The sequence below is a fragment of the Diadema antillarum genome, unplaced genomic scaffold, assembly GCF_040938485.1.
Source record: "Diadema antillarum isolate AM-2024a unplaced genomic scaffold, OU_Dant_1.0 seq00001933_RagTag, whole genome shotgun sequence".
Lineage (NCBI taxonomy): Eukaryota > Metazoa > Echinodermata > Echinoidea > Diadematoida > Diadematidae > Diadema > Diadema antillarum.
In genome coordinates this window covers 184,011-207,134 of record NW_027272595.1, presented here as the reverse complement: position 1 = coordinate 207,134, position 23,124 = coordinate 184,011, and the positions used below count along the sequence as shown (strand labels likewise).

General features: G+C 39.2%; 1 protein-coding gene across 1 annotated transcript in view; it reads left to right on the top strand.

Moving 5' to 3' along the window:
• Window positions 1-18,619, top strand: part of LOC139713256 (protein unc-79 homolog) — a 55,141-nt gene extending 36,522 nt beyond the window's left edge. The window contains 19 exon segments of the mRNA XM_071625001.1: window positions 287-412; window positions 761-943; window positions 1,873-2,035; window positions 4,023-4,563; window positions 5,107-5,550; window positions 6,240-6,380; window positions 6,860-6,898; window positions 9,681-9,796; window positions 10,619-10,704; window positions 11,523-11,690; window positions 12,118-12,297; window positions 12,946-13,128; window positions 13,730-13,819; window positions 14,369-14,547; window positions 15,357-15,606; window positions 16,398-16,538; window positions 17,153-17,230; window positions 17,845-17,889; window positions 18,343-18,619. Coding sequence (XP_071481102.1) covers window positions 287-412; window positions 761-943; window positions 1,873-2,035; window positions 4,023-4,563; window positions 5,107-5,550; window positions 6,240-6,380; window positions 6,860-6,898; window positions 9,681-9,796; window positions 10,619-10,704; window positions 11,523-11,690; window positions 12,118-12,297; window positions 12,946-13,128; window positions 13,730-13,819; window positions 14,369-14,547; window positions 15,357-15,606; window positions 16,398-16,538; window positions 17,153-17,230; window positions 17,845-17,889; window positions 18,343-18,525 — 3,336 coding nt within the window. The 3' untranslated portion in view covers window positions 18,526-18,619.
• Window positions 18,620-23,124: the final 4,505 nt, after the last annotated feature.

The window sequence follows — 23,124 nt, the reverse complement described above, 5'->3', positions numbered from 1 at the left end:
CATCAAGTGTTTTGTCTGATATTTTTTCTGACAAATTTGCTCTCGGCCAATCAGATGCAAGGATTTCATTAGCTTATAAGAGTTTGTTAGAAAAAAATATCTGACAAAATGCTCAATGAAATGCTCCCCCCCCCCCCCCCCCCCCGCCTTTCACAAAATGTATACATGTATGATTGATGTAGATATTGTACAACCGATAAAAACAATGGGTACTGGTAACACATTATGCCCATCGGGATCAAACCGTGAATTAACACCCAGTCTCTGTTTCTTTGTTTGATCTCAGAATACAGTCTTGCGTCACCTGACAGTGCTGCTTGGGTACAACCAGGTCAGCAAGACATTCAATCTCCCCCCGCACCAGCTACGAGAGTCTGCTGTTTTCTATGCGTTTGTGGCAAACCTTCCCAAGGTCAGTTATGGCATAGTGATCATTATCCTGAAAACCTGTCACAAATCAAAAGATTTTGTTTATCTTCAATAAACAGTTGATATTACACTTAATTGCATATATCCACAGGTATCCCTGTTGACGAAATATGTATGTACAATGTTGAAGGTATTTTGATATGGTAGTGTTAAAAGACAGTTAATGAGAGTTATGAAAACATAGAGGTATACAAATGCTTTAACATACATGCATGTGCCAACATCCTAGTACATATTCAGAACAATTGACTAGGATGCTGACTCTACACTCATTCAGCAGAACTCAACTATTTAGAAATTGTGTTCTTTTCTTTTCTTTCGTCTCGCCCAGATGTTGGACCACAATGTGAAGGTGGGGAACATGGTTCTACCCATGGTGCTAAGCCTGCTGCAGTACTGCCCCTCCCCTCAGAAGGTTGCCCAGGACTCTCACCCACCAGACTACTCCCTCTGGTTCCTGGAGCCCCACTGCAGGCATTCCTGGTTCATGTCTCTCCTCATTGTCCTCTACAAGGTGAGACCTGTGCATACGTTTGATTGAAGGGATTGAACCCAATCTTGCGATGGTGAAAAAAACAACATCGTGAAATTGAGAATACGTACGGGGAAAGAGTAAATTTTATTGAAGATTGTTTGTTTGTTGTTGTATTTTGAATGGGGGTTAGGGGAACTGTATACAATATGTTGACTTGTGTGAGGGACATGTGGTATACTCCCTGTACCCAAAATGATTCTAGGAGACATGCTGTGACATCAGAGACAGAGTCAAAGGTCATACATAGCATGTCAGTTCATCGTGATTTGTGGGGTTTTGAGGGACAGGTTGAAGCCAGAGAGAATGGGTGCCAGTGTTTTACTGCCTTGAAAGAACATTTCGTTTGTACCTCTTACTAATTTATCAAGAGCTATTAGTACAGACTTCTTCACTTGTAGATTTGAAAGGAATTTGTCATTCACCGGCCTCATTCACCATTATGAATTCGTAGTAGATATTTTGAATCCCATGAATGTAAAAGGTATAAGTAAAAGGTGTATTTTGAAATGGCCAAAGTGAAATACATCAAATTTCCCTGCAGTGCCAACTATATTCCTGCATTTTAAAAAGTACCTATTATTGAAGGCATAAAAATGCCAGACAGTGTTGCTCCTGATTCTCGATATTCGTTCTGTTGCCTGAAGAAATATATCCACTACATGCTAGTAGAAATTTGTCATTTATTGCATCTATTGAAGAAAATAATTGCGATGACATATCCATAATGGAAATTTAATGCTAGTACATATGAGCTAGTAAACGGGGTTAAATTCGCAAGTCTTTGTCTTTCAAAGACTTTATGAAAGATATTGAAGGCAGATAGATTACCAGTTGAACTTGTCAGTCACGATGACTTACTTTAGATACTTGGTTGCATAAACCTAACCTGCTCCTCTTCTATCAAACAGTATTCCATTGATCAAGTAGAACTGAGGACTACCCTGAAAGCCCTGGTGCGCGTCACGATGAATGTACTGGAGGCCCAGAGACATCAGTGCAAGCCCAAACGGCCTGAACCTCCCCAGCCGGAGGACATTTGGGGTGCCACCCTCCCAAACAAACACAAGTCCGGTAAATATAAGGAGGAAAATCTTTGATAATTGATTACCCAATTTGCGTACGAATAAGGAATTACAGGTTCTTTGTAACAGTGAAATTTATGGCATGGAATACTGTCAACATAGGTACTGCATCTTGAATCAAAATACTGGAAATAAACTCACTTGTTGCAACATTGCACCAATTCATTGCAACTACTGAGTTTGTTTTTAGTTTCTTCATTCAAATAATCAGAATTAAAAGAATTATGATAAATGAAAAAGAATTTATGTCAGTCTATTACCTACTGTAATTGTATCCCCCGAATAGCGTTCGGAGGATACTATGGATTTGGCCTCGTTGCGCCGCCGCGTCTGCTGCGTTGGCGTACCGTGGTCCACCGCAGAGATTTTCTTGTGAGTGCTCTACTGGCTGCAGTTCTTCTTAGATCATCTTCAAATTTGGTATGAAGGTGTGTTATGGTAAAAGAAAGACACCTATTGTTTTTGGTGATGGCGCCCTCTCCTGTTCCGTCTTTATACATGAAAAGGTAAATTTAACAGGGTCTGCTTGTGTGTGACGCTGCATGGCCTTGTTTCTTGACGGATTTTTTTCAAATTTGGTATGTAAATGTATCATAGTCAAGTCTATACACCTATACCTATTGATAATGCTGCCCTCACTGTTCCACCCTTTACAGGGTCAAAGGTCACCCTGATCATGTCAAAATTTGCAAAAGTGCTTATTTATGCAATAACTTGATTGTTATACTCAACAGATTTTATTCAGACTTGCTAAGGAGGTGTATGGGTGGTCATTCTACATGAAGGACACAACAGTTTGTGGTAACGGTGCCCTCAGTGTTCCTACTTGGATGCCATGTCACATTTCTTGTGTGCGCTCTATCAGCCACATTTCTTATCAGATTTTCTTCAAATTTGACAAAAAGGTGCATTATAGTGAAATGAAGATGCCTATTGTTTTTGGTGGTGGCGCCCTCGCTTGTTCCGTCTTTATACACAAAGCGGTCAATATTTCAGGGTTTGCTTGTGTGTAAGATCGTGGCTGTGTTTCTTGACTGATTTTTTTTTTTTCAAATTTGGTATGTAAATGTATCATAGTCAAATCTATACACCTTTATCATTGATAATGCTGCCCTCACTGTTCCACCTTTTACAGGGTCAAAGGTCACTCTGATCAGGACAAAATTTGCAAAAATGCTTATTTATGCAATAACTTGATTGTTACTCACTGGATTTTACTCAGACTTGCTAAGGAGATGTATGGGTGGTCATTCTACATGAAGGACACAAAAGTTTGTAGTGACGGCGCCCTCAGTGTTCCGACTTGGAGGCCATGTCACATTTCTTGTATATGCCCTATAAGCCGCATTTCTTGTCGGATTTTATTCAAACTTGCTATGGAGGTTTGTGGGGGGTTATTCTAGGTAACAGAAGTTTTATGGAAAGCGCCCTCATTGTTTGGACTTTTGTAGAATGCCATGTCATATTTCTTATGCTACACCAGCCTCATTACAGTGATCACGACCCAGTGTATTTGAAGACTCCTACTAATAACCTGTAGTGGCACGAGGTAAATTCTGTGAAAACAAGTGATCGAAAACACCCAAAGTGCAAACATTGGTTCTCAGTTGCCATATTATTCAACAGTTTAGCCTAAAAAAATCATCCAAATGGGGTATGGGGGAGGGGCGAGTTTGGGGGATACATGTACTCGATCGGGTCCTCCGGCCGAGTGCTCTAGTTTCTTATGTTATTATATGTATCTCTGATAATATGAAAGTGATACCTTGATGCAGTAATCCCTTGTTGCAGCTCTTATGTGAAGCTATACAGTAATTGAAGGATGTTACTGAAGATTATCTGCCAATCATTGTATGATGCTTTTTTTTTCTGCAACAACTAGTGAATTATGTCAAAGAGTAAGGTCTCCAGTGTAAGATTTTCTTCATGGTTTTTTTTAACCATATTTGCTATACTATAATCATTACAATTGTCAGAGTCTAGCTTGCCCAGGGAAGAAGATGTCAGTGAAGAGCTTGGCTCCATCTCGACTGTCGGTCCCAACACACCCCTGCTAACCTCCACCACCACCACCTCAGCCATGAAGACCTCCGACCTGATCACCACGGCAACTGAACCCACCTCCCCGACACCCCGGGTGGAATTCATCACCCCCGGCCAGATCATCACCACGACGGGGAGCGTGGGCGGAGCCAAGGTGGAGCCGGCGTCGGTGCGCACCGCGGTGCCCCAGCACCAGGAGCGGGAACTGGAGCCGGAGATGCTCTTTGTATCGGAAGACGAGGTCATCAACCTGGCCATCAAGCCCTCCTGCAGGAACTTTGTGGCCTCCACCATCCTAGAGGTGGAGGAGGAAGAAGAACCAGAGCCAGAACTGGAGGCAGTGGAGGGATTCGAAGTCGTTGAACCCCTCCAGACTCTGGACTCAGTGGTAGAGCCACTACAGGCGGCTGCCACGGTGGTGGCGGAGGAGCCACATATTGTTACTCCACAGGTTAGCCCTTTCACTGATGGACTGTTAGGTTGTACAGGGATTATGAGACATAACTTTTCTTGTCCTTATCTGTTTAGAATTTTGACATTAGAAAAATATGTATATGCAGATTCTGAACCATGATGTAAGAGCATAAAGTGATTTCTTACCAAGATTTCCTTCGAGTGCATGGAAATTTGCTACAGGTTCACATGGTACATGTAAGTGTTTGGCCACAAGGAGATATGACTGACTCGCAAGCATTGATGTAGAGATTGTGTAATATTACAAGTTTCCATCTGTACATTACTCTTTTTTTCTCTCTTTGAATGGGAACCTGGTAGATGCTATGCCAAGTCTCTTGGGATTTCAGAATTTCATAGTGAATGGATTTAAGCTCTTACATTACTTTTTTCTGGGTCAGTATGGTCTAATGCAGACTGATAAAGAGCAAGAGTTTGCTTTGCGTAATTCATCTTTTCATGTTTCAGATGACATGCATATCAAACCTTTCCAAATCCTTAAAAAAGCCAAAGTATGTTTGTCACATATCCCAAAATAATTTTGATGATAGCTTCTAGAACCAGCTCTTGTCTCCCCACCCAGGTTGTGACAGAGCTAGAGACGGCCACAGTGCAGAGCCTGGAACCCCAGGTGGTCAGCCTGGAGCCCCAGGTGGTGCAAGCCACCACTATCCAGACAGCCACCGTCACTGAGGCCAAACCCAAGATGATCCAGCCCAAGTTCCGCACCAAGAAGCAGCGCAAGCTGGGCGTGGCATCCATCATGTCGTCCTCCAACCAGTCGGGCGGCGGTGGGGAGAACTCCCCCGGAGTAGGGGCAGAAGGAGTCCAGTTTGAGCTACCCATGGACTCCCCTGGTGGCATGGGGAGAGCTGGGCGGGCCGATAAGACCAAGAAGCGGTCCCAGAAGCTGAAGGAGCAGGCACAGAAGTCACCAGAAAAGAGGAGTAGTGTCTACTCAGCAGTAAGGCGATATCATGAAGACAAGAACTTCATGGCTCTGACTAAGTGAGTTCTTGTCATTTGTGGTCAGAAAAAACACAAATTTTGTGCTCTGTTTCTTTGAACTTAACTGCATAGTCAGCCACAGTATTTGTATCTGTTTAATCCTGGTATCGATAGCATCAAAGAGGAATGAGAAACATTAAAGCTATTCCAGGAAGTTTTGAATGAGCCAAGAGAATTCTGTATAATGCTGATTCAAGTATGAAGGCTGTCCATGCCCAGTGGTTGCTCACTGACACATCTGTACTTGTAGGCTAAATCCCTTCTCATTTCTAGGTTCAGCCCATGAATGTGATGCCACATATTTGATATTGTGCTTCTTTTGCTTGTCAACTTCGAACCCTTTGTTCAGATAGTATTGGTCTTTGTGGAGTTTGTATGAAGTACCAGTTAATTTTTCATGCAGCCAAAGCTAAAGCAAAACAAAAACAAAAAACAATCACTTTTGAATAAATTTCCACATGACATTAGGAATAGATCTGAAGATTTAAGCCATAAATGTACATGACTGCACATTTGTGTAGTACTTTTTTCAGAAGCCGTGGACACTTCATGATGAAACCTTCTCCCTTTGTGTTTAGTGTTACAAGCAAATTAAAACATTGTCATTGTGCCTGTTTGGCACTAGATCAGACAGTGGTGTTCTGTTTGTGATAATCACAGGTAGTATCATTACTATCTATCTCCTCTAGATGCTCTGATTGTGGGGCCATCCTTGAGGAGTATGACGATGACTCCATCTCTCTGGCCATTGTGGTCCTGTCCACCTTTGTCCATCGTGACCCAGAGCTGGCTGCACCTCTTCTCCTGGAGATGCTGCAGGTTGTTGGAAGGTCGGTCCTCCACTTAGTGGCATGACAAGAGTTCATTTCTGTTTAGAGGAGTACATTGGCAAAGTAAACTCTAGTAGATATGAAGAGAAAATGAGCATACAAAAACTCAATTATTTGAAATTTCTACATGTGTATTTATCTACTTTTACCTCTCCATAATCGCATATTATATTTGTGTGTTTGTGGACATGATTTGGGTATATGTGTGTTATGGGATTGTGTGTTTTTTGTTTATTAGTGACAAAAAAGTATGCAGTTTTTGTTTTTTGTTTTTGTTTTTTTACAGATGGAAAAGAATTATATCATTACGGAAAAGTTTTTAATGTTTTGTGTTTATATAATTTATTTGCTTTCATTCGACACATACACACCTTAGTTTTGTCAGCAACTACTGTCAGTATGGTTTGGGTTAGAATTTTTTTTTTCTTACCAAATTTATTATCACTGACATGTGTAAAATGTGTATGATTTCTCTACAGAATTGCATCAGCTACTTTCTACCCCTGGCAGAGTGAGAGGTAAGTTTGCATTACCTTCAGTGTTTCTATGCCAATCATGTCGGGTGTGATTGGCAAGTAATTTTCAAGCCATATTGGTGGCTTTACGAAGTAAGTTAACAGTCTGTCCTAAACGCAAATGGAAACTTTGTATTTGTCACTTTCAAGCCCGATTATGAAGCATTCTTTCCATATTCCTCTAACAAACTTTAAACAAACTGCAATTTTTGTTATTTATAATGTCCAAGGCAACACTGAAGTTGCATTTTTTACTTTCGTTCATTTCTGTGTGATTGACTCACATCAGTGCTTCTATTCAACATTCTTTTTTGGTTTCATTCTTTTCGGTGATATATGTCAAATGTCGTAACACACATCACTATATTAAACTATTCCAAGTAGAATGAAACAGCCAATAAATAGAATGCTTAGTCATTTCAAAAAGCGAGTTGAATTAAAGCCGGTCTGCACTGATGCCAGATGCCATTTTGCCAGATGCCATTTTGCCAGATGCCATTTTGCCAGATGCCATTTTGATGCCAGAACTTTTTGTAAAGAGCGCCATCTATCAAAACTTCTGGTGGCCGGGTTAACTCTAGTCAGAACTCTAGTTCTGTGGTTACATCGTTTGTGGCTGATCGCCACCTGCATTCCGGTCAGCGCACGATCTCACAGCAGCTGTGCGCAGAGCCGAGAGAACACACACAAGCAGTGCATGATAATTATGGTGGGGTACCGAGAGCCCAGCCCGGCCCGCCCGGCGCGGCCTCGATCTTCGGCCGATCGCGAGGGAACGGGTTACTTGCCGCGAGAGAGATCCGCGACAATCCACTCACTCAGCCAAATTACCTACTCGCTATACATCATACCAGCGCAGCGAGCAGAAAAACATCGCTGGGCGGTGAATTACTGTAATGTGGCCGTCGGTTTCTTCGTCGGGCCAGCTGATTTAGATATCTACATGATGTGCAGTAAAATATTCCTTCAAATTTCATGCTCTTTATTGAGTTTTCATGAAGTCCAACACAATGAGTGATGAGGGAAAGCTCCAGATGCATTTACGAATATCTCTCACACATAAATCTTTGCTACTACTAACAGTTAGACGGTAAGAGTTATAGATCTAAACGTTAGTACAGTGTAGCGTTAGTAATAGTACAAATTGTACTACTAGTAAACTACTAGGCCTAGTAGTACCAGAACAAATGTACATGCTGTTCCTATATCTATGTGCTGTCCCCCTGCCCTGAATATTATTATCACACATGTGAGAAATGACACCAAGCTAACATCTCGAGATTGCAATTGGAAAACAGATAACATATCTTGAATTGATCATGATTTCCCTTCCTAGAAATTTCATTCGACAATTTGTTGAGGCTGGGTTAGTGAGGAACAATAACCTTAAAAATACTTGTAAACGCTAAAATGAAAACGTTCATACTGATTGATACTAGTAGTGATACTTATATGGCCCGTTATGGGTCTACACCGTAGAGACAACCTACACGTTCACTAATTGACTTAATCAGGCCTAGGTCTAGGTCTAGTCATCAAGTCATCATAGACACTTCTTGTCGTAAGTTGGACGTCAATATTTACTGTAATAATCACTGAAAAAAACGTGAATAAGGTTGTTTTAAATTTTGTCATCGTTCATCGCGATGTTATGATGATCAACGGCAACGCAGCGGTAATTCGAGTAACGGTAACGTTAGTCGTTACATGGATTTGGAAGGTTATAAATTCAGCGTTCAGTGAATGTCATTTGCAACTGAATAAAAAGTAGGTACAATTGTATATCATACAAGTTGAGTTTCACCCACCATGGCTTATCAGAGGCTTCTGACTCAGTCTGAGTGCAAATGGAACTTTCACGACGGGCTGATCCCGCAATCCTGGCACACAGCTTCATAGGCTCGACACCAGTGCTGATGCCCAGTGGTGGACATCCAGCAGCTAGCAGATGACCAGCAAAGTCATCCTGTGTTGAATGGCTTGATAGGCTGTCAAGGGCAACGTTTATCTTGTTCATTTCTTGCCGATAAAAACAGCTCGCATCTCCTCCCACTGGATCCAGCATTTACCAAGTCGTATCCGCGACATAATCGCAGATTGAAGTTCGACACAACGATCAGAATAAACGATCTGAGTGTCGAAGACAGTGTTTGAAAACATACATGCAGATCGCGCATCGCGAAGTGATAAGTGACAACCTATAACGGTATCGATATCTAGATTTCTGTGGTACGTGAATGTATGCACTGGACTGCGCAAGATAATGCGGGAGCGAAGCGAGCCGCTGCGCTGCTAGGCCATCCCCTACGGGAACCTCTGTGTGTTAAGTCTATGGGAATATCAGAATTCAGTATGGAACGGGTTAATTTTGATGCACGCCGCTCGGCATTATGGGGGACATGCTGGGCACCACAGAGAGAAATGAGCCTTATGATGGCGCTAGACATGTTTCTTACCAATGCAGACCCACTTTAAGGTTAGAGTTTAGATTTTGCACTTGTCAAGATAAGTTTATGTCACGTGTTGCAAATATATCTCCAGCTCTATTCTGTTTCAAGAAAAACAAAAAGGAATCTCTTGGTTAGCAGATGATCAAGTTCATAATTTGACTATGGAAAATGTGATGGTGAATTTGGAATATTCAGTCTACACAGGGAACACTACACAACCATATGTCTTGTGAGTTAGCATCTCTCCATGACATGATTTTTATACACAAAAGAAGCAAAAGAAATGAAGAAGAAATATCTTTATGACTAAGGAATTTCTGTTTGCCATCACCCAGCATTGGCTCACCTCCGGGTCACTCATGCACTGTGGCCAAGCAGTTCCTTCGTTGCACACTGCATCAGCTGGCTCCCAATGGAATCTTCCCACAACTCTTCCTCAGCAAGATTGAAGGTTAGTGGAATTAAACGAGAATGTCTTGAGTTATGTTTCTTTTATTTGTTAGAGATCTATACTACGTAAGATGATGTTGGTGCTGCAGGCAAGGCAACTTTTAATTGATCAGTGTGGAGGCACCATGGGTATGAGCAAATGGTAACAGCAACTTGTACACTTTCTGCGTAGATAAAAACTACTGTAAGCATGAGTTGTAATGTATCTATTCAAAGTGATGTGCTTACCTCACAAGAATTGATCTCAACATAGCTCATATTAAGGAGTGCATCATAGATCTTGTATATCAGGTAAAAGATAGACAAGATGTTGTGTTTTGAGAATATCTTGCCATTTTCAAGACCAAAATGTATTCCATCTGCATGTGTTGGCTACTAACATGCTTGTCCTCTTTTTTCCTTTTCTTTTTTCTTTTTTTCATTGTATGGGTTGTCTGATGTGCTAACTTTTTGCATATCTGATTAACACAATGAAATAATGGAGTTCACATAATCAGCAGTGGAGTTTACTGGTACAGGGTTTTGACATCTTCTTCCAAAATACCATTTTCATCATTAAAGGTATATTAGAGTGAGAGTGAATATTTCAATTAACTCATTTATGTGGTGATGCATGCCAGGTCAGTTCAGTGATTACTAAATCAGGAGTATCCTTACCCACAATTTCCCTCTTTTGTTAATGTGGTGATCAATACAGGAGAAGGATAGATGACCAGCCAATGACGTCCCTGATTGATTAGTCACTGAAGTATGTAGAATGCATGTTTCTGGTTGTACTAGTTGTAATGGTTTGAGTTTGGTTGATTTCTGTTCTGTCCATCAGACCAGTCCTTCCTGCCCACTATGGCTGCTGCCTTGCAGGATTTCAATGAGCTCAGCCCAACGGATGCCATCAGCCACCTCCTGGAGGTGGGTCAATTATAGTTTATTCTTCTGTAGTTCACTAGTCTCTACCACTCTTCATGAGCTATATCTGTCAGTCTAACAGAAAACGACCAAGGATAAAACACACAAAAAACAACAACAGAATCATTTAATGTTGGGATATGTGGGATTTGTTGTACATACATAGGTACACTTATGCGATCACTTTAATTTCTCAAAGCAGTAATTATGCCCACTGAAGTTCTGTTTCATTATCCTGATAATTAATCTATTCTTAAAAGTGTACTTTGTTAATATGGTGAATGAAGATTTAACACACAAGCTACAGTACAACTCAAATTGAATCATCAAATTTTTAAGTGTATTCGTTTTGTTTTGCTGTTTTTGTGATTGGCATGAACATGAACTGATGAGAAAGTCATAGTATGTTTGAATTCCTTAAAGAAGGTGCTGGGCCAATCACATACCTGTTGATGTTATTTGAACATGGAAAATGTTCAGAAATTTATCACAGTAATAGATACTGTATATGTGGTATGTTTCACAGATTTTGCAAGTTACCTGATATTTGTAAAATTTACAACTTGGGGAAAATATTACCTCTCATAACTTGAATATGCTCTATATCATTTCCAAAGTAAAAAATCACTAACTTTCTTTTACAAAGGGATAGTACATATTTTTCATTCCATCACTGCCATTCTGGATCATGAATTCAACCCCTCACAAAGCTGTCACACAAGTTCCAATTTGCAAAATGTGTTTCTCATGAAAATATATGACACATACGATACCTGACTGCGATGTCAATTTCTGTATGCCTTTGTGTGATTCCCTATCAGGGTCTGAATGATCGGCGTAACCTGCCTCCACTGCGCACCATGCTGGTATTGATGAACCTGGCTGACTACATGGACTCCCTACCCATTGAGGGATCCACAGCATGGGGTGGTCTCATACCCCTCTTTGACACCTTCTTCCGCAAGCTTATCACTTCTATGCCGGAGAACGTAAGTGTGTAACCTCTGGCCTGGGGATTCAGATATTAATGCGAGTGATCTAAGTCTGATAATGTGTTAGTTCTAAGTCTGATTCAGTTATGTGACAGAGAAAAAAAGTTATGATAATAGCAGAGGTAATAGATTCGATGTGTACATCATTGAATGGTGCTGGGCATTTGCTTACATTGACACTATCTTTCCTGGAGCATTGTACTTGTCTGCATTGTACAATTTACTGTATGATGATACACATCCTGATGCATTGTTCTTGTTGAAATAAGTAGAAGAATCTTTAGTTGTGGCATCAATGGCGAATGGTCATCTGACAGTAAATACATAAGTTTGATATTAAGTTGTCATTTTCAAGTTGATTGCAACGTGACAGGCATCAGTAAAAGTGGCATATTGGAGGCTTTATTGTATTCATGCTTGGCAGTGTGATGTGAACGACCTGTTCCGCATCTTTGAAGTGCTGCTCCGCAGCCCGGCCACCAAGAGCCTACCCTCCCTGCTGGAGCCCATGGGCAAACTGGTCAGCTTTGCCATTGAGAAGGCCCGCTTCAAGCTCACTCACCTGCTAGAGATCTGCACCCTCTGCAACAGGATCTTCACCAAGGTATGCAGGTGTCAAGGGGCTCTTATTATTATCAAATGTTATTCAGATTGTTGATACAGTTCCTGTTCATGTGCATCTATTTGAATTTCCGTCAAGTTGCATTATGACTGACAAGGAATACATACGATTTTCCACTGTTCTATTATATTGTGATAGATTTCTTCTTGTAGCTGTTTTATGTAAGGAGTAATCATTTCATTTACTCTCGTAGAAAGGGATCATTACAAGAACTTGTAATCATGTACAATATTTTCTGAAATTGCTTCTCTGTGCGAACAGTTTTCATGAAGGCAGTCATTTCACAAGGTGTTGCTAGCACTTAAATGATATTTCTGTCAAAAGCAAAACATGTAACCATTAGTTTTTATTCAGGTCGTATGATAGCATGATGCAAGGTTTCATCTTGTGGAGTCTTATCCTTGAAGTATTAACTGCACTGAATCGTGGACATGCACACACACACACACATGCACATGTCATGCAGAAACACACACAAACTCAATAAATCCCCTGTGTATTTTCAAGTGACAATATATAGCCCATTCACACTGGAGTATTAGTCCATTTATCAAAGGGAAAAGAGATGAGAAGAAGTTATTAATCAAGTCCCTCTTCCTCTTTGACGATACACCGGTTCCTGTTCTCCAGGAGAGGGAGAAGCAATCCTTTGCCAGAGTCATATCCTTGGAACTGGTCCAGGCGCTGAAATTCAAGACCAGCCTTCCAGACATCAACCTCATCCAGCTGGTCCAGTTTGTTGCCATGGATGCGGGAGGACGGATGAGTGACTTTGGTCACATGGAGGCTGACATAGATGTGGAGATGGCAATGGTCAGTGCCTACCAAGTATAGCTCAATTTTTGACTCCCCTAGCAGAATCTCCCACAAAATTCTTTCTCTTGTGCATTACATTTGCCACAGTATCTGCGAATGGATAGACTCTTTGTTTCAGTTGCCATCCTTTTGTTTGTTTCTTTGCTCTTATGTCTTCCATTGAATGACCCTGTTGAATGAAGTGACAGCTTACACGGCTTATCATAGCATTGAATGAAATATGTTGTGATGGCCGAATAAAATGCATTATTGAGTTGAATTCAATTAAATTTGGAGTTGTTTTTTAGGATTACTAAGAAGGCAGTGAATGTGTAAGCAAGTTAACCACATGATCAACAACTGGAAGTCCCCTCAATGAGGATAAAGTACATTTCATTAGACTACAACTGCTGCTGCCAGGGATCCCAAACCAGGGGCACTGTGATTGATATTCTATTTTCTTATCCTCTGAACCATAATATCTAAAGAAAATTCTTTAGTGAATATCAGGCAGATCAGAGAAAACAGTTTTTGGCTGCACATGATATATGAGGCAGATGACATATGTGATGTTAACTGTATTTATTGATTTCCATCTCTTTATATCTCATTCTGCCAGAATTCAACTGGAGCCACAGACTGCATGAGGCAGTACATCAGTGATGCCATAGAGTACATTGGAGACCTTCACACACTTACCAAAGTCAAAGTAGGTGACACGTGGTGATTTCTTGTTGTAATTAGTGTAGCTTCCTGTATTGCTGCTCTCAGTCGTCAACATGTGCCAAAACGCAATGGTCAATAGAATACAAAGTCTGAAGTGAGATTTTAATCTTGCTAAAAACATATCTTACCCTTTCTTATTCTTGAGCCAGTGTTGCAGTAAAAATTTGTTCTGATTTTTGTACTGGTATTTCATGTCCAGCTGAAAGTATGAGGTTATCTTTTGCAGACTAAAGGTCAAGCAAGCTGTTCTTTGTAGAATATCGTATGATATGTAATTTATCTTTGAGGGATATGCACAATTGTGTCAGTGTCCTATTTTATCAACAAAGGTCTGTTTTATGATATCGTGATGAAAGCTTTTGGAATTGATGTGTGAAGAATGATGCAATATGTCCTGTCATGGAAATAAAATAACTGACTTATGCTTAAACTCAGAATGTCATTTTGTTTACTGCAAATATATTTTGAATGCTACATGATGGACTCTACAAATTCTAGTAATAGCACATCTTTCTTGACCTTGCCCCCACAGAACAACCTACGAGGGGGATCCCAGAATCTGAATGAGGACACCCTGGGTAGCCAGTTAAAGGCTGGTGTGGCCCAGATAGTAGCCCTGGAGTTTACCAAGGCCAACCAGCGTGAAGGTAGTAAGGCCATCCAACGCTACCTCCCATGGCTTTACCACCCACCTTCGGCAGTCCAGCAGGGGTAAGAACCATGAAGTCATTGTTATTACACGGCACACATGATTAGGATACATGTATGCCCTTTTTTTTTTTTTTTTTTTTTTCAGAATTGGTGTAAGAAAATTAATGGGTTCTATGTAATGTGACAGTTAGACATATGATCAAAATATGGAAAGACAAAACTTCAAAATACTTTCTTTCTTTAAGTCTTCAGATATTGTTACAGTACTGTAAAAGTGGAAATTTTCGCGGTGTTGTAATTTTCGCGCATTTCATGCAACCAAATACTAGCGCGAAAATAAAAGCACGCGAATATTTTTGCTTGCCATATGTTCCTGTGCGTGATGTCTTGATTCTGCGGAATTAAAAACACGCGAAACTCTTCTTACCGGGCCAAGCGCGAAAAATTAGTCGCGCGAAAATATCCACTTATACAGTATATTGAATAAGCGTAAAAGGATTTAGGATAAATCAGAAAATTGTATGATATTGAGTGATTCAAATCCCATATGAGCTGAAGATGTATTAGTTCTGACATCATATTTCTTATTGCCAATATGATGAAAATATTGCCGCTGTCTTTCGGAGAATGATAAAACAATAAGCATCTCTATAGGAGTACAATAAGCACAGTGGTTACATCAATAGACCCTCATTTATTTCAAGATGCCAAGTTTTTATTCTAGCACACCTTCAGTCATGCTTTCTTCCCCTAGTTATGGGAAGTATTGCATTGATGCGTTTGTCTTCAGAATTAAAGTATATATAACATCAATACCTCCATACCTTCATCAATACCTCATGTAATGATGTTGCATGACCTTTTCTCAGACCAAAGGAGTTCATAGACTGCATCGCTCACGTGAGGCTCCTGTCCTGGCTACTCCTGGGCTCCCTGACCCATGCAGCCCTCTGCCCACCCTCCTTCACCAACAGCGGTCTGGTCAGCCAGCCCATCCCGCTGGACGCTGGAAACCACATTGCTGACCACATTCAGGTCATCCTGGCTGGCTTCGCGGAGCAGTCCAAGGCCTCAGTCCTCCACATGTCATCCCTCTTCCATGCCTTTATCCTCTGCCAGGTGAGATTGTCTTCCGGCTGTTTGGTCTCTAGAGAGTACCAAAGTGTTGATCATGTCACAGTGTCCTGTTATAGCCTGGGTTGGAACCAGATACGCGCATGCACACTAGGGCCTGGGTGCCGTTTCATGAAAGTCTTGTGAATAACTTTTCGCTCATAAGACACACTTATGAGAGACTTCATGAAATGGATTTGACTTCTCTTTGAAAGTCTCTCATAGCTACATATGAGCGACTTTGGCCATTCTGAGATTTATGTAAAGACTTTTATGTGGTGACTTCATGAACCGGACCCCAGGTGACGTTGTTTAGAACAAGTTTCCATGCTGATGAATGGCTATGACATCACACTTTGGTAGTCATTGTTAGATCTTGCATGTCATGAATCCATTGTGTTATTTTACTGTTGCTAAAGATGTTTCTTGTTACTAATGTGGGCCAGACAGCCTGCTGTCCTATTTGCAACCATTGCTAACACACTTGTTTTAAAAATGAATTTTCATGACTTCCACTCGGTGAAATCTCTATTTTACTACTGTAAAAGTGGATATTTTCAGGCGACTAATTTTTTGCGCTTGGCCGGGTCAAAAGAGTTTCGCGTGTTTTTAATTCCGCGGAATCAAGACGTCACGCACAGGAACATATGGCAAGCAAAAATATTTGCGGGCTTTTATTTTCGCGCTAGTTTCTGGTTGCGCGAAATGCGCGAAAATTTCAACACCACAAAAATTTCCCCTTTTACAGTATTCAAATTTGCTATCACATGTTTTTTTTTTGTCTGTGACAACTGCAGCTTTGGACCATGTACTGTGAACAGATGGCGTGCATGAACCCTCCCAACTCGGACCAGCATGCCACAGCAACCTTCAGCATCATGGACTTTTGGAGCAGGGTCACTCCGGGAGTTCTTCAACTCCTCTCACACTCCAAAGTGGTCAGTTTGTGCTCGTTGATTAGCATGAATCAAACTCTTGACTATGACTATGTACAGTGGGGAATGTATAATCTTGTGCCGTTGCTGCTTTGTCGTTGTCATTTTCATCGTTATTGTTGTTGTTGCCTCTCAATTCTCTCTTTCAAGTGACTTCATTTCCAACAAATATCAGAAGTCAATTATTTAGAATACTCTTTATCAGAGATATAAAACGGTGTAGATATATGTATCACAAAGCTTACAAGTATGTCACTAGTTGCAACGGAAATTATTTTCCATTTTTTTAAATAATGAAAAAAGATCTACTTTATGCTTTGATATTTTTGATAGATAGTTTGCAAATTTTCAATTTTGCGTGGGTTGGATCTTAGCTTTATTGTATATCTTGTAAAAGGATGAATTCATCAGAGATATGTTGTCAAATGTCCACATTTCATTTTGTTGTTTTTGCCAATGTCATTCCCAAAGATATTAACCCTTTTCCAGTCATCATATCAAAGTAAAAATTTTCTCTCCTCTTTCAGTCCACCCTCCCCCTCCATCACATCTGTGGTAGTTTCCAAGTAAAGTCCTTCAAATGCTGAAATCATGTTTTGATTCACTGTTGTTTACAGTTGGCTGACATGGTGAATCTCCACTTCTTGAGTCTGATGGAAGCCCTGCAGGAGTGTAACTCTTCAGTGCTTGCCAAGGTGAGTTGATACAGTTAATCTCCAAGGAATCAGATTTTAGATTGCACATTTTCCCGCTCTGTGCTCATTATCAATTTGGTGAATTTGCTCCCACAGCAGATAAGATGAAAACAGAAATGATAATTCCACCAGAATCCATCTGTAAAGATTTTTGTAGGTCGGAATTAGCATGATACAAAGAAGGGCCAAATCTAAAAGCATATAGATACAGACTTAGATCAAAGAGTTTCTGAACACTTCACAAAACGCCTAGACCAATAAACCAAAAAAGTCAGTGTGCACTTGCACTGCTTGCGACCTTGATAACTCTTAACCCGTTGAAGACGAGTCCCGAAAATACTTGGGCTAGTGTCTATGGGAAATGCGTGTTATAGCCAAATCAGTCCATCCTCAATGGGCTAAATACGTAGGACAAGAAATGAATGATCTGTTGTTTTGTGGTTTTTTGCGTGTTCAGACGTTAAGACTTATTGATGTATTCATTTTTTTAATACAGAGACATAGAATATCTGTCAGTGTTTTGATGAAGTTGTTTATAAAGAATGTAATAGTTCTAGTAACTGAAATCTAAAAAAATGATATGTTTTTACATATGCTTTCTTTTCTATCTTCAGCTTTTCCCCATGTGGACTCCAATTCTGTTCAGTTATCCCTCCAAGGTATGTCTGAACTGAATTTCATTATGTTCAGTTTAATGATTTTCTCAAATGACCACATTCTGTGACCAGAAGGAATGCAAGACTTAGCATATTCAATTGTTTTGTTTGTCTGTAGTGTTGTTGTAATCAAGTAATCTACTTAATAAACTTTATAGTTGAACTCAAACTGCACCAGAATTCTAAATTTCACAGCGTAAGTAGAAAGCCAGGTTCAGAATTACAAGCCAGCAGAAACAACTGAAATAAGCCATTTGACTGTGACCTGACCAACATGTCAATTGTGTAAGTGTTATCGGCAGTTTTGTACTCATATGTCGAAGAATGCAGAATGCTTGTAAGCAGTAACCTTTACTATCAATATGACAGTAAGCGTTGTTTAAAAACACAAAAGCAAAAACAAAACAAACATATTATGAACTTTCTCAAACTTGCACCCTCAATGTCCAATGGTAGCTTCCAGGAAGCCTGCAGGTTAGGCTGCAGAACTGTGAGAACTGGCCACCTCCAAGTCTGATGAAAGGGGAGGTGACCTCCTACCATGCCACCACCCTCCTCAAGTGGCTCAAGCGGCTGCAGTTCAAGATGGGCCAGATTGAGATCCAGTCATCAGCAGCCACTCAATTCTACACCGTCTGAGGGCATTGTGTCCGGTCAGGTGGCATACCAACAGAGGACTTGTGGACAGTTGAGCACAGGCCTGCACACCTTTGTATCTTCTGTATGTTGTTTGTTTGATGTGAGTCAATGTTTAATATTTATAACCACATTTTTTTTTGGAGACATTGTGTCCACAGTGTGTAAGACAAGTGTACTGTAAGTGTACTGTAAGTGTACTGTGTATAATGCTATCCCAACCTACACCCTGGGGCAAGTGAATGTAGAAATATGGCCTACTACAGCTTAACATAAGCAAATGTGCATTATTGCAAAGCATATAGTGTTAATTGTTGGATGTTTGCATAATACCTTTTGAATTAATTATTAGTTTCATGGAAGCTGTGTGATGTACCTGTTGCTACCATTGCTATATCTCTTAGATAATAGAGGAAGATCTCCATGACAACTTCATAAACCTTGCATTAGAAAAAAAGTTACCACAAACAAAAAAATTGTTGTGATCAAATACATATGAGAATGTAAGTTCTATTCCTCAGTGAGTAATTCTGTATCTATATGGTTAAGCTTTTTATGCCGTCACAGTATGATGGTATTCTGTAGCCACAGACAATTACTGTATAATATATTAACTTGCGCAAAGATTAAAGTACCTGGTTTGTCCAGTTATATTTGCTCTTGTGACCTATACATTAATTTATCAATTACAACTCTTTGTACAAATTGTGTTCAGTGAAATAGACATTCTAAAAACTATAATATCAAATTTAAATTTATGTAGATGAAATATACCACATCAGCTCAGACTGATGGTGCTGATGAAATTGTCAGAAATGTTTTGAGTATGATCTTTTTAATGATGTCTGATTTTTTGTAGAGCATTTTTAAACTGAAGACAGTATGGAAATGGTCTCTATCGAGCTTTGTTGATTTAAGAAGACCTGTCGCAATATGGTGGTGTTATAGTGTGATTAGCAGTATCAATTGTGTAAAAAGAATTAAATGCAGAGGAAATCATTGAAAAGTATTAAAATATAATGTACAGTTATGACAAATTTGTCAGAAATGTGTTATTACACAGACAACCATGTATGACATGGATTTTTTTTTTTGTCCCCCCAGAGCAGACGGAAAGATGTTATATCAAAAAGAATGTTTATATCCATGAATGTGTGTGCATCATTAGTTGATTAGTTGATTTATTTATGAGTGGAAGACACAAGTTACCACACTATTTCAGTAGAAGACGATGAACAGAAGACTTGAAGATGAGATCTGATTATTGTAATGTTGTTTATTGACTGTCATATTGCACAATGCTTCAATCTGTGACCAAGTAATCCTTGTGTTTTGGGTTGTCTGTCTGTTTGTTTGTCTGTCTGTTTGTTTGTTTATTTATTTATTTATTTGTTTGCTTATTTGTTTGTTTGTGGGGTGTTTTTTTTGTACATAGACCACAACTATTTATTGTATGAGAATATGAATGTATGTAAACTGTATATAATTCGTGAGTTTATGCTCTCTGTGTTATTATTCACACACACAAAAAAAACAGCATTACAAAATGACAAACTAACTTATTGAGATTGACCACTGATCATTTAACAATTGTGTGACACATCTTAATAAAACTAAAAATCTTCCATGGTACTGTGAGGAAAAACATAAATCATCCCAGTGGGCATCATTCAGTATTTAGGAAAATTCACAGTAACAATTCAAAGACTATATTTCTAGTTACATACTTACCAACTAATAAGATTTTATCAGATTCAGTAAGATTTTTTACATTAAAAATAGCAAAATCAGATTTTTTTTTTGTCAGAGAAATAAGATTTAAAAAAAATATTTAGATATACCTTTCATGTGTGTTTTCTGAAGATTTGACTGAAAGTAAGATTTTTAACTTCAGTTTGCATATAAAATAAGAGTTTTGCAATCCACGAGTAAGATATTTCATCTTGAAATGTTGGCAGGTATGTAGTTGGTAGACATTTTTGTTGATATTGTGATGTTCAAACAAATGCACAAGTGTTCATGTAGAAAAAAAAAATTGTGTGAGCTGAACCAGTAGGTGTGTATAAAACCTTAGTAGAACCAAATCAGCAGTTTTGATTGACTGGTAAGATATTATCAGAATTGTTGTGAAGAGATCCAACAACTTTTTAAGGTTGTTGTGTTTTTAATTCGCATTTTTTTTTTTAGGTTAATTCCATTTGTGAAGGTCAAACATTGTATTTGTATCACGAAGGTTTGATAATCTTACTTGAATTACCTTGAGAGAATCCTGAAACAATTCAGGCTGAGAAATAGGTTTCCTGTGCCAAGCCCCCATTGGACATGTGTAGTGCTGACTTTTTAAAAGTGAGACTTCTTCCGTTCATTGTCCTTGACAATAAACTTGATATGACACTTTTTGTCATCTTTTCATGTGCCATCTATTTCTTTTTTAAAGTGTAGAAATACCATCGAATTGTTCATGTCATCAGCTCAGAGAATTTATTAAATCATACCTTTCTAGAATTATCACATCTTGTAGAACAAATAAAAGTCCAAGATAAAGAGGGGCACTGTGGTAAAAATAAGGGTACTAATGCCACATATTCAAATTTGCATCAACATGATGGAGTTAACTGTTCTTGCTCACAAATGACATAACAAAGCTGTATTCCATGAGAATTGTCATTTCTTTTGATATTATGCATATGTAGGAGATTATATGTATGGGATTATATGTCTCTTAGCTGTCAACTGATACAACTCAAAAACAATGCAAAACTTCATGCACACAACATGTAACTTTTCACTGGCATTTCATGAGTATGTGTTCATATATATGGTTATGATTGAGTCATTACTGTATGGTGTGAAACCACTTAATTCCCAATAATATGGTCTAGTTCTCATTCCACACCACATTGCTCTGTCACGTCAAGTTGCACGTCCACCCAGCCGGCACCCCCATGGTAAGGTAGATGATTAGTCCTTAATTAGCTTGCCATCAGTTCGGAAGGATCAGCACAACAATAGCTGTACGTCATGAAAGGCATCAGGGGCACAGCTGAGCTGTGAGAGTAGTGACAAAAATGTCAGTGAGCATGGAATGCATACATGATCGCCACAGCCTAGCCGAAAAATTGCCGCGCTCTCTAATTTAGGGTGCTTCTTTTCATATCTCCTTCTGCAAAATTTACCCTATGGTTAGCCTGCACTCAGCCGTGTGATTCTTGCATCCTCTACCAAGCCGGATCTAATTGTTCCATTGTGTAGCCATGCGCTGCAAGGTTTTACAGTTTGTTAATAGTGGTCGTGTAAACTTTGGCACCCACGCATGCATGTTTCTCGATGAGAGAAGAGTTTAATTCCTTGCTTATAGCTCTGAGATTATATTGTTCATGGTATATTTTGTTGATTCATATTCTTTTGTAGACAAAATATCGATGATTTTCAAGAAAGGGTTTTTTTTATCCTGCATTATTTGATGGTAGCATATTGCAATGTCTTGACTGTGGGATAGATGGAGAGATTTTATATTGAGCTACTGGTTACTGTAGAAATTGTGTGCTGTTTATCTATTATCAAACTGTAGTTTGTACATTGTGGGAAAGGCTTCGTGTGTAAGACACTCATATGTGGTTGTTGACATAAGAATGGCATACATATTTGTTACTGATTTGTTAAGTTTTGTATTTCAAGATATGAATGTCTGAAAGTGATGCGAAGGCCTATATCATATTCTACAATATGCGGACAACCTTGGTTTTTAAATATCTTACAAGTAAAAGGAATATATGGATAATATATTTGAACGTACGCCCGTGATTTTTTATCATGGCTACTACTAAAACACTGATCAATTCAGTGTTTATTTATGTCGATGTAGGGCAATTTGTCAATCATTTGCAGTATATTTGAAGTTGATTGAGATTTATGTTCACTCATTGATATCACCTTGTCAAATAATATACAGGATGTTACCAACTTTTTGCATCCCTGTACTGTCCAAAGTACTTTACACAGACTACTCTCAACAACATCACTGACAATGACAAATACTGGGAGACATACTCCTGTTTTTTCCTTGAACTGCCAAGTCTCAATACACAATTTGGAGACAGAGGCCATTGTAATTATAAAACATTGCATATAATTGAAAGCTTGGAAGCATGAAATTGCACATAATGAGAATTAAAGAGACAGACATTCTCATGTTCTTGACTGAACTAGAGTTAAAAGTCTTGCTGCTTCTCAAGCACCAACTTCTCGCTCAATTGATTATAATGATTATTATAGGCAGTTGGAATGTAGCATGCTACCCAGAAATTAACATCCTACTGATGTAATAAAAGAACGTTGGTCATGCTTTGTTACAGTGATGTGAAATGCTGTATATTATTATACATTGTATTCTATTACTCGATCTTAGTATCCATTCAAAATGAACCAGATGTTTGTTGTTGTTTTTTTCTTTCTCTGATGCTTATTAAACAGATTATAAGTATCAGTGTAAAAGAGAATTGTAATCTAGAAATGCATCAAGCCTTCTGGCTGTACCACTATGAGCACATAGACAGCTGGTTGATTTTTGTTTTGTTTTGTGTTTTTGGTGTTTCATCTGGC